General features: G+C 41.4%; 1 protein-coding gene across 1 annotated transcript in view; it reads left to right on the top strand.

Annotated features, from left to right (window-relative positions):
• The window catches only part of TICRR (TOPBP1 interacting checkpoint and replication regulator), a 43,064-nt gene that overhangs the window by 23,420 nt on the left and 6,986 nt on the right, over positions 1–12,658 (top strand). The window contains 8 exon segments of the mRNA XM_084774158.1: positions 278–371; positions 461–540; positions 636–863; positions 1,262–1,358; positions 6,687–6,744; positions 8,198–8,359; positions 10,217–10,307; positions 11,938–11,996. Of these exon segments, the coding sequence (XP_084630284.1) occupies positions 278–371; positions 461–540; positions 636–863; positions 1,262–1,358; positions 6,687–6,744; positions 8,198–8,359; positions 10,217–10,307; positions 11,938–11,996 (869 nt within the window).

A 12,658-nucleotide genomic window follows, 5' to 3' on the forward strand; every position in this document is an offset into this window, starting at 1 on the left:
GGCATGTGCTTTAGCACAGAGTTCCATTCCTAATTCTTGGTCTTTCTTTGGCTTTTCGAGACAGAGTTTCTCTGTGGAAGAGCCTTAGCTGTGCTAGACCAGGCTGGCCTTGAACTCACAGAGATCCACCTGCTTCTGCTTTGTGAATGCTGAGATTAAAGGCATGGGCCACTATGCCTGGTCATTGTTCTTTATGTACATAGATCTTTATTCTAACAAAGAGTTTTCAGTAAGTGGTAGTCAAAGGAGATGTGACCAAGCATGTTGTTTCCTCAAGGTGCCAGCTCCAGGTGTTTCTTCGTCTGGAGATGTGTCAGCAGTGCCCCTCGATACTGGAAAGCACAGATGAGGTGGAGCAAGTAGTGGAGGAGGTAAGTCCATGGCTGCTGCCCTGAGAACATGCACTCCTGCTTTTGGCTTTCCAGCAGAGGGTGTGCTGACTCTCTTTAATCTCTCCCAGGTGACAAATCTGCTGCGCATGGTGTGCCTCACCAAGGACTCAGCATACCTGTCAGAGTTTCTGGAGGAGATTTTGAGATTGTGAGTTTAAGGACTACAAGTCATGTTTATGCTGGGTGCAGGGATGGAGGGATGAGGTGGTGACTCAGTTTTGTATTTAACCCTATATTCCACAGGTATATTGACTCCATCCCAGGGACAGTTGGACAGCTGTACCACAGCCTGGGACTAAAGATTCCTCAGAGGCTGGCTGCAGTCCTTCCTACAGAATTTTTTAGTGATGATTCTATGACTCAAGAGAGCAAGTCACCACCTCTCTCATCCAGCACTCACAGATCAGTGCCAGCCATTACTGAATCTGAGCAACTGGAGGAGCTGCGGACCAGATCAGCGAAGAAGAGAAGGTGAGCATGAAGGCATGGGAGCAGTTATTTGCACTATTGTTAAGTTCAGAGTAGGGGCAAGTTTGCAGACAGTCTTGCTTTTGTCCATCTAATGCAGTGAGTTGACATTTGCCCTTGTAGCAGAATCACAGACAACTCTCGGGTGGTCCCTCCGAATGGCATCCAACACTTTATCTTATTACTCAGGGAATATGTGGTGTTTGTTTTGGTTTACAAAGCCCTTCTTTACTGTCTACAATGGATATCTAGGAACCAGGAACCTGTTGTGAAATTAGATTAGGATTTCAGTTTGCTTATAACATTTACCTTGCTGCCTTCATTTTAGATACTGGTTTCACGCAAACCTAACTACTTATTTACTCTATTTGGTGTGTTTTTCTATTTTCTATTTTTAAAAGGAAAAATGCACTAATAAGACATAAAAGCATTGCAGAGATTTCACAGACTCTTCGACAAATTGAAGTTCCTAAAGTGTCCAAGAGAGCTACAAGAAATGTGAGTAATATCACCAATAGACAAGAGCTAACTGTTACTCTGCCAGCCAAAGTTGACAGTGAAGAGCAAAGGTGATATTTCTCCTGCTAGGAAGTCAGCCTTGGAGGTACCTTATCTGAAATGACATTAGAGTTTTTGGATTTTGGAGTATTGACAATAATAATAATAATAATAATAATAATAATAATAATAATAATAATTGAGGGGGTGGTTAGAGATAAGGCTCAGTGGTTAAGAGCACTGGTTGTTCTTCCAGAGGACCTGAGCTCACAGCCATCTGTAACTGTACTACTATGAGGTCTGTTTTCCTCTTCTGATTGTACATGCAGGCAAAACCCACATATATATACAAATAATCTTTTTCAGGAAGAAAAATCTTTGGATTTTAGCTCAGTTCAGATTTTGGACTTTTGAGCCAGGCTCAGTGGCACATACCTGTAATCCCAGTGCTCAGGGAGGCAGAGGCAGGCGGAAGTCTGTGTTCAAGGCCAGCCTGGTCTACAAAATGGGTCCAGGACAGTCAAGGCTACACAGACAAATCCTGTCTCAAAAAAAAAAAAAGGAACAGGTTTTGGACTTTTGGATTTAGGGATATTCAACTAGTGTCAAATATTTTTGTGAGCATGTATTAAATAAAATTAAAACAACAACAAAACCACAGGGGCTAGGGAGACTGTTCAATCAGTAAAGTACTTACAACTTGAGTTCAATCCCCAGAACTGCAATGCCAGAGCATGAGCACCCGGGGGAGACACACACACACACACACACACACACACACACACACACACACACAAACACACACACACATTCATGCGCACGCGCGCAACTGAGGGGTAAGTAGGGAAGATAAACTTTTTGTGTTAACAACATGAAGACCTGAATTTGACTTCTAGGACCCATGTTTTAAAAAATATGTCCAATGGGACTGGAGAAATGGTTCAAGAGTTAAGAACATTGGCTGCTCTTCCAAAGGACTCAGGTTCAATTCCCAGCACCCACATGGCAGCTCACAACTGTCTGTAACTCTAGCTTCAGGGGATTCAACACCCTCATACAGGCATACATGCAAACAAAGCACCAATATATATAAGATAAATAAATCATTTTTTAAAAAAACAAAAAACAAAAGGTGCCCACCTTTAATCCCAGCACTTGGGAGGCAGAAGCAGGCAGATTTCTGCGATTTAGAGGCCAGCCTGGTCTACAGAGTGAGTTTTAGGACAGCCAAAGCTACACAGAGAAACCCTGTCTTGAAACAAACAAAACAAAAATGGCTGGTCTTGGTGGCACACTCCTTTAATCCCAGCACTTGAGGGCTAAGGGCAGAAATAACATTGAGTTTGAGGCTAGCCTGATCTACAGAGTGATTGGATAGCCAGGGCTACACAGGCTAACCCTGTCTTGAAAAAACAAAACAAATGGCCAAGAATTGGGAACATGCTCAGTTGGTAAAAGTGCTTGCCATGCAAACATGAAGACCTGAGTTAGTTTAGAACCCAGGCATGAAACACCTGGCATGGTGGCATATACTTGTAATCCACCATTCGGGAGACAGAGAATCCTCCCTCCCTGGGTTTGCTGGGCAGCTGTTTCGGGCCAGTAAGAGACCCTATCTCAACAAAAATGTGGGTAATACCTAAAAGAACAATACCCTAAGTTATTCTCTGGCTTCCACACATGGACCTGCCACACAGAAATACAAACATCTATGGACAAACACACACAGAGAGACTGTGACAGTTGCAATAGTATGAAGAAAACAAGGGAAAGCTAGTTAAGAGCACTGGCTTCCCTTCCAGAGCACTCAGCGTCTTCACAGCCCACACTGGGGACGCTCAGAACCACCTGTAACTCTAGCACCAGGGGATCACATGTATATATGCCTTTAACTACACGGAAACCTGCATTCTCATGTCATAGCCACACACAGACACATATACACATAACTGAACATAATAAAAATAAATATTTTTAAAAAGGTGCGAATAAATTCAAAGTCTTTAATGTATATAACAAAACTTGTAAAATAACAATGAAAATGTCATTGAAAAAATGATAAATGGCCTGGCATGGTGGCGCACGCCTTGAATCCCAGCACTTGGGAGGCAGAGGCAGGTGGAACTCTGTGAGTTCAAGGCCAGCCTGGTCTACATAGCACGTCTAGGACAGCGAGGGCTATTACACAGAAAAACCTTGTTTTTCAAGAAACCTTGAAAAAGAAAAACTGATAGATGATTGTATGATTATAATAGCTTTTCTCTCCCCAAAAAGTACTTTTCAATATGTTACATTTTAGTAAGTTGTGGGTGGAGGGGTAGGGGGAGATGGTCACTGTCATGAAACCTGGTGGTAATTGGTTTTTCTGTGGCAGCACATAGTTTTCCTGTGCAGGGAAACAGAACAGCGTACCTAGGGGGAGCCAGCATCCTGCTGAGGAAAGAAGGGATACTAAAGCTGCAGCAACACTCTGGAACATGAGCTGTGTGAGCTTGAGTCTGTGAGAACTTGCTTCAGAAGCATCTTCATAATGTGGTGGCTGTTCCTGTCTAAACTGCTCTTAGGATGGGAGGCGGGTATCCACCTTACGTGTGAGTAAGATACCTGTCTTAGATCTTACAGTCATGACTGAAGGGCAGGAAATCCAAAACTAGGTAAACAGAAGCAGGGAGAACTCTGTTATCACTAGGGATTATAGTGATTTAAACTTTCTAGCATTCCTTGACATTTTTATTTTAGATTGTCCAAGGCAGCCATGGCCGGGCATGGTGACACATGCCTTTAGACTAGCCCTTGGGAGGCAGAATCAGATGGATTTCTGAGGTAGAGACTGGCCTGGTCTACATAATGAGTTCCAGACCAGCTTAGTTTGACCCTGTTTCAGAAAATGAACAACACAACCAAACCAGACTTGTGGAGATGAGGATTTGATACTAACTAAAGAATATATTTCATGTCAATTGGTACCATAGATAATGACAGTAGTTGAACGGAAGGATCAGACATGAAGTTTCTATATAAGAAATTTGAGAGTTTGTTGAAACAGGGTTTCTCTGTACTTCTGGCTGTCCTAGACTCTCTGTAGACAAGGCTGGCCTCGAACTTAGAGATCCACCTGCCTCTGCCTCCCAAGTGCTGGGATTAAAGGTGTCTGCCACCATGCCTGGCTTCCCTGGTTTCTTTTTTTAAGGATTTTTTTTCCATTTAGTTTTATGTGTATGAGTATTTTGCCTGTGTATATGTAAGTGTACCTTGTGAGTGCCCAGTACCGTACATAAATGGTAGAAGAGGGCATCGTGTGCCCTAGAACTAGAGTTACAGACAGTTGTGAGTAGCATTGTGAGTAATGGCAACTGAACCTGAGTCTTGTGCATGAACAGCTTGTACTCTTAAACACTGAGCCAAACTCTCCAGCCTTAGTGTACTTTGTTCTATGGAAGAACAGGGTCGATAAACAACATTAACTAGCAAAGGGCTGATTAAATGTTAATAACATGTGTCAATACAGAAAAAGTAAAAGTGATAGCAAATATGTAAGCTTTAGTAGGCTGTTCAGGGTCTGTCATATTAGCACATTTCTGCCAGGAAATAGTTGCAATTTAGATCAATTTAGGAGATGTTACTAACAATATAACTAATGACTACTATAGTCTTCCCAGAAAGACTGCTATAGTACTGAAATCATTTGTTAAGTTTTTCTCTGATTCAGGCCTGTAATCCCAGCACTTGGAGGACTGAGGCATGTGGAATACAAATTCAGAGCCTTGAGAATGAGTTCACAAGACTAACCTAGGCAACCTAGCGAATGAGATGTTCTCAAAATAAAACATAAGAGCAGAGCTGGGGTGGAACTCAGTTCGTGCCTACCATATTTCGGGGCCCTGGGTTTAATCCCCAGTGCCATTAAAGAAAGAGGCACACATGTCATGTGTGGTATTTTATTCTTCAATTATTATGAGAAATGGCATGATTGAAATAGCAAAAGATGAGGCTGGAGAAATGGTTCAGTGATTAAGAGCACTAGCTGCTCTTGTGCGGGACCTGGGTTCAGTTCCCAGAAACACATGGTGGCTCAGAGCCATTCACAATTCCCTTTCCAGGCGGATTCAATACCCTCTTCTGACCTCTGTGGACATGTACATGATATATGTAAACACATGGGTAAAACACTCATACACAGAAAGTAAAATAAATAAATCAAAAGGAAGGAAAGAGCAAATAGTAAAACAATCTTGAAAAACAATTTCCTTATTTAGCTGCACCTGGAATTTAGACTTGACTCCATTATTAGATTAACAAGCCAGTAGCGTTTTGATGCAGAGGTGTTGAAGAGCCCAGTGTCCTAATCAGTATGTATGGCTTTTCCCTTTATAGATATAGAAGGTATGCATGGTCACTAAAATTTGAAACCGTGTAACTCCGAATATCTCTTCTCTATCCATTATCCAATGGATACTGTTATGTATAATCCTAGACACTTTTTTGTGTAACCTAAAACAGACATCAAGAGTTTATGTTTGTAATGTGCCCATATCTACATATGTAGCCAGCCTGAACTACATAAAGAGACTCTAGTTTTCTTTCTTTCTTTCTTCCTTTCTTTCTTATTTTCTTTTTTAAAGTTTTTCAAGACAGGGTTTCTCTGTGTAGCCTTGGCTGTTCTTTGTAGACCAGGCTGACCTCAAACTCACAGAGATCTACCTGCCTCTGCCTCCCAGAGTGCTGGGATTACAGGTATACGCCACTGGGCCCAGTGAGACTCTTGTTTTCAAAGAACCAAGAAACAAGAAAGAAAACAAAATATTTAAGCTACTATACTCAGTATTCTGAAATTTATACATACATAATCACATATCTCTGGTATATACACAAGTCTCTCATGTGTTTTCACATTATTGTTGATTGAGGGTATGATTTCACTATTTCACTTTTTCTCTTTCTTTCTTTCTTTCTTTCTTTTTTTTTTTTTTTTTTTTTTTTTTTTTTTGAGACAGGGTTTCTCTGTGTAGCCCTGGCTGCTCTGGAACTCTTTTTGTAGACCAGGCTGGCCTCAAACTCACAGAGATCCATCCACCTGCCTTTGCCTCCTGAGTGCTGGGATTAAAAGTGTGAGCCACCTAGGGCTCACTATTTCACTTTTTTGTGCGTGCATTCAGGGTGTTTCTTACTTTGATTACTGTTCTGTAGAGGAAGTCTTAGTACTTCAGTGCGTTGTACTGTTTCTGCTGCGCATCTTTCTGAGTTGCCAAATCAGAGGGTTTCAGGTAGAACTGCTACTTTTATCTTGAATGAATGCCTATGTTGATCTTCTTCATTTCTTGTTTTCAGGAGAATTCCCACCCTGCTTCTGTACAACCACCACCCCCAAGAAAAGACACAGTACAAGGTATATTCTTTTTTTTCAACACTTATTCACTGGATTGACAATTTTATTTGTTTATTATTAAATATTTTTATTTATTTATTTATTATTATGTATACAGTGCTCTGCTTGCATGTACATGTGCAGCCCAGAACAGGGCATCAGATCACTTTATAGATGGTTGTGAGCCACCATGTGGTTACTGGGAATTGAACTCAGGACCTCTGGAAGAGCAGACAATGCTCTTAACCTCTGAGCCATCTCTCTAGCCCAACAAATTTATTTTGATTGAATGTATTTAATGTAAGTTATAGCTCTATTCATCATTGGTTTAAAAATTAATTCCAAATTTCATGTTTTAGGAGAAATAAAATGGTTTATATAGCCTCAATATACTGCATCTAGTAAATTACTGACCTAAAAAAATTTTTTAAAGATTTATTTATTTATCATATATACACAATGTTTTGCCTGCATGTACACCAGAAGAAGGCACTAGATCTCATTATAGATTGTTGTGAGCTACTATGTGGTTGCTGGGAAGAACAGCCAGTGCTCTTAACCTCTGAGCCATCCCTCCAGTTCCCACCTAAAATATTTTAAAGTGTCATTATCATAGAATCCAAAATTAGAAAAAAAGAAAAAAAAAAAGGAGAGAGGCAGTGGAACTGTTTACACAAAAGGATTATAAACATGTTGGTCAAAGTGTATGTCTTTCACAATTAAAATATAATTGCATCACTTTTCCTTTTCTACTCTCTAGTCCTGCTCATGAGCTCTCCCATCTCTTTGGAAATTATGGTCTCTTTTTCTTTGTTATTGTTACATTTATGTGTGTGCAGCACAGACTTAAACACAACCTGCTCAGCCTGTATGTGTATAATTTCAGGACTGACCACCTAGTATTAGATAGCCAGTTAGGGGGGCCTCATATCAGTGGAAGACTATTTCTCTCAAGTTAGTAATATATTTTTTGTTTCATTTTAAGATAGGCTCTCATCATTTAGTTCTGGCTGCCTGGCACTCTATGTAGATCAGCCTGGTCCTGGGTCACAGAGATCTTTCTACCTCTGCTCCCTTGTGCTAACAAATAGAAACATTTAATAAATTTATAAGTTGCCAGGTGGTGGTGGTACACTCCTTGAATCCCAGCACTCGTGAGGCAGAGGCAGGCGGATTGCTGTGAGTTCGAGGCCAGCCTGGTCTACAAAGGGAGTCCAGGACAGCCAAGGCTACACAGAGAAACCCTGTCTCAAACAACCAAAAAAAAAAAACAAAAACAAAAACAAAAAAACCCCCAAAATTTGGAACCTGTCCAGTCAGTAGTTTTGAGGTCTCCCAGGGGTGTGCTATCCAATGGACCCATACAGAGTGGCTTCCTTGAGCAGCTCTGTGTGTATCTGGCATCCTCAGTTAGTTGACACCAACGTAAATAAGCTTTTGTCTCCTGTCTCTCCCTCTCCTTTTCTGTTTTTAGAAGTGACAAAAGTCCGCAGAAATCTCTTCAACCAGGAAATTCTTTCTCCTTCAAAGAAGGGGCAAAAGCAGGGGCTGCCTCGAAGCCATTCTGTATCCACCTTGGAATGTCTACACCATAAACAGAGCAACCTCAAGAAGGCCAAAAGCAGTACATTTCAAGGTAACTACAAAAGAGTTTGTGACAGTCTGCTGGAGGCATTGTTCCTACTCTGTTCCCAAACTAATGCTCTTTCTGCTCTTTTCTTGATTGGTTTAGCTAAAGCTTTGCCAGTTCTATTGATCTTTTAAAGAAACTTGAACACCTCTCCATAGACTTCTGATCTCACCTTTCTTCTCTCTATTTACTTTGGTTTTAGTTAGTTGTTTTTCCTTTTATTGCCTCAGTATGAAGGGTGTGAGCAGTAAGATGTCTAATTGTGGATCTTTTGGGGTTCATCCCTTTTGAAGTCCATTAAACTTGAATGGTTAGGTTCATGTCTTTCATCTGATTGAGGAAGTTTTCGATTTTTTTTTTTCAGTAAGGTTTTCTGCCATTTTGTCTTTTCACCTTCTAGAATTTCCATGTTGTGTGTGGTGACATACATGATGGCACAGTATGCAAGGGTACCTCAATCTATTTTCTGGTCAGGATGTTTAATTTTGGATGCCTTATTTTTCAGATTCACTGATTATTCTACCTGCTTAGACCTATGATTGAATCCTTTTACTGAATTTCTTGCTGCATGGCAGCACCCCATACCCCTGTGCCAACCACCCTCCCCCAACCCCAACCCCAACCCCAGTTTTCGAGACAGGGTTTCTCTGTGTAGCCCTGGTTATCCTGGACTCTCTTTGTATACCAGGCTGGCCTTGAATTTAAAGAGATCCCCCTGGCTATGCCTCTCTGTTTTGGCATTACAGGCGTGCGCCACTGCACCAGGCTTGCGTCTGTGTTTGTTTGTTTGCTTGTTTGTTTTTCTTTTTTCTTTTAATAATTTATTCAGATTACATCCCAATTGTTATCCCTTTACTTGTATCCTCCCGTTTCCCTCCCCTAGACCTCTGACAGGAGACCTCGTTCCCCCACCATATGACCACAGCCTCTTCTGCATTGTTTTGTTTTGTTTTTTTAAAATAGGTTTCGTTTAACCTACGCTGACCTGTAGCTTGTTATATAGCCAAGGATGACCTTTGATTTCCTTCTTTCTTTGCTTCTTTCTTTTCCAAATAATTATCTTTTGGTAAGTTTTAAATTAAAATAAAGTTACATCATTTTTCTACTCCTTTTCCCTCCCATAGTCCCATCTCCCTCAGATTCATGGATTCACTTTTCTTTAATTATTGTTGTATGCGTGTGTGTAGAGAGAGAGAGATGCACATAAGTATTTAAGTACAACTTCTTGGGTCCATTTAGTGTTGCTTTGTGTGTTTGAGTTTAGGGCTGAGCACTTGGTATTAGATAACCAACTAGGGAACAGCTCCCTGGGAGACTTAATTCTCCCTTTCATAGCCGTCATTGGTTCTTGTTTAGGCCTGTGAGGTTTCCCCTTCCATGTTAGCATGTCTGTGGATGTCGTCATTATTCAGGCTTCATTTAGACATCCATATTGTTATAGTATAGCATGGGTAGCTTCCCTGCCATTCGCAGCAGACTTTCTAGTCCCCTGGTTCTCTCTCTCTCTCTCTCTCTCTCTTTTGTTTTTTGAGACTGGGTTTCTCTGTGACCTTGGCTGTCCTGGAACTGGCTCCTCTGTAGACCAGGCTGGACTCAAATTCACAGAGATCCATCTGCCTCTGCCTCCTGAGTGCTGGGATTAAAGGCAGGTGGCACCACCACCCAGCTTGCTGTGTCATTTTTAATCAGGCTGATGAACTGCTATATTCTGTTGAGCCCTGAAGGCATAGGTTCTAACTCAGAGTTTAGCATCCTCTCTTGCTGGGTAATAAGCCACGTGTGAGTTCAGACTGCTCCCTTTCCCTTGCTGCTGCCTGAAATGGCTAAGTGAGATTTATGGTCAGTGCTGGTTTTGCATCTTAGGTTATCACAAACTGCTGACTAAGAGTGTGGCTGAGACCCCAGTCCACAAGCAAATCTCCAGGAGGCTGCTCCACAGACAAATCAAGGGCAGGTGAGTGACAGCCCCACCCAGACCCCTTCATACCCCAGGCCACCTTTCGCACCATCTCACAGGCAGCTCTTTGCCTTCTCTTGACTTTCTTAGCTAATTCTTAACCCTGTTGCTCATATTTTATTGATAATAGAGCCATACACACTATTCCACTGTGGCCTCTTTAAGTAGGCATAATTATTGTGACATTTATGCATGTTGCCTGTGTCAGTCCACCCTTTTTATTTTTGATCAGTATTCCATTAATGGATCTTCTGCATTCTCCTGTTGACATGGGGAAAGATGGATTCTTTTTCCTGCCAGGAGGCTGGAGATCCAACTTAGCCTTTGCTGATAGAGGTACAGCTCAGACTTGCTTTCGCTATAGTCACTAGTTGGACTAGGGTAATTTCTGCCCCTTCCCAAAGGTATCTCTTGCCAGCTTCTCCAGCACCCAATCTGAGATACAACAGCAAAAATAAAACCCAGGAGCTTACCACCCCTCCTTCTTCAGGACCTATTTGGATTGCCTTTCTTTCCACCTCTCAATAAGAATAGAAGGGAAAATACATCTCCTCATATTGTAACAACTTCACCTGGACATTATATATGGAACAGACTTTATGTTTGTGTGAATGTTGCATGATGATTGGTGAGACATGAGAGTGCTGAGTCAGAAGCCCTGACAGGCTGAGGGACAGTGAAGCGCCTCAGCAGAAGTGTGAACATGACTACTCATTGCTGGGGCTGTATGGTGCTCAGCTGTTTTTGGTTTTCAAAGTGAGGCTTCTCTGTGTAGCCCTGGCTGTCCTGGACTCACTTTGTAGACCAGGATGGCCTCAAACTCACACTGATCCACCTGCCTCTCCCTCCCTGGTGCTGGGATTACAGGTGTGTACCAGCATGCCCGCCTACTGTGGGACTTAAAACTTCTATTTTAAAGCTAATTTTGATATTATCAAAATACTTTCTACAGTAAAAGTAGTCTAAAGGCCGGAGAGATGGCTCAGTGTTTAGGAGCCCTTAGTCTGAGTTTACTTCTCAGCCTCCAGCACCCATGTAGAGTAATTCACACCAGCTTGTAACTCTTGCTCTAGGGGATCCAACATCTCTGGTTTCCTTGGGCACTTGCACATATGTGCACATGCGCGCGCGCGCGCTCACACACACACACACACACTTTTTAAAAAATACATTTAAAAATTCTAACCATCTCACTCTCCATAATAATTCTATATATGTGAAGCATAGCCTGCTTGTACAAGCTTCATGGTTCAGTCCCCATCTCTCACACACAAAAGTGACAATAATCTTGAATGGGAGTGTTTACCAATGCTAATATTGTCACATCTAGAGATTTTTGTAACCTTGTTAGGGAAAATGTTTTCTCTATAATTTTTTTGTTGTTGCTTTTTACTTTTTAATTATTTATGTATGTTCCCATGTGCGCTTGCATGGCAGTGATATGGAGGTTGAGAACAGTTTTTTAGAGTTGGTTCTGTCCTTCCATCATGTGGGTCCTGGGGACAGATAGAGCTCAGGATGTTGGGTTTGGCACACACACCTTACTCACTAAAGCAGCCTTCCCATCCTTGTCTGTAACGTGTAAGTCAGGAGTGCTATTGACTATTTGTGCTGGTTGCTCTTCAAGGTCTTCTGATCCTGGTCCTGATATTCATGTAGTTGAAGAGTCTCCTGTAAAAGAAGATGGTGAGCACATGATTCACTCTTTTTGCATTGTATCTTGTCTCTACAAAAGCTTTTCTGGAGCTGGGCGTGGTGGTGTACCTGTAATCCCAGCACTCGGGAGGCAGAGGCAGGAGGATCTCTGTGAGTTTGAGGCCAGCATGGTCTACAAAGTGAGTCTAGGACAGCCAAGGCTACACAGAGAAAACCTGTCTCAAAAAACAACAACAACAAACAAACAAACAAAAAAAAAAAACAACAAAAGCTTTTCTGTATTTTTCACTCAACACATTCTCAAAGAGTCTTCAGAAATTGGGGTGGCTCTGAGCCCAGCATACACATATGTGAATGTTGGTTTACAAAAAATGTATTGAATTTCTGTGGAAGAAATACTTTTACATAATAGAAATAGGGCGTAATGTAAGGTTCAACTTCCATATTATACAAAGTGCTGTGACTTATTTTAAAACATGTCTCATTAAAGGCAGGTTTTCAAAAACTACTTAAATTGTTTAAGTATCTCAAATGTTTGTGGCAGAAAAATTAGAATCTAGAAAACAACATTTCTAATGGCTTGATAATCTCAGCACTCAAAATTACTTTTGTTTTGTTTTGTTTTTAGGTTTTCCAAAACAGGGTTTCTCTGTATAACAGCCCTGCCTGTCTGGACTTGCTTTTGTAGACCA

This window comes from Acomys minous (assembly GCF_964271855.1).
Source record: "Acomys minous genome assembly, chromosome: 2".
Lineage (NCBI taxonomy): Eukaryota > Metazoa > Chordata > Mammalia > Rodentia > Muridae > Acomys > Acomys minous.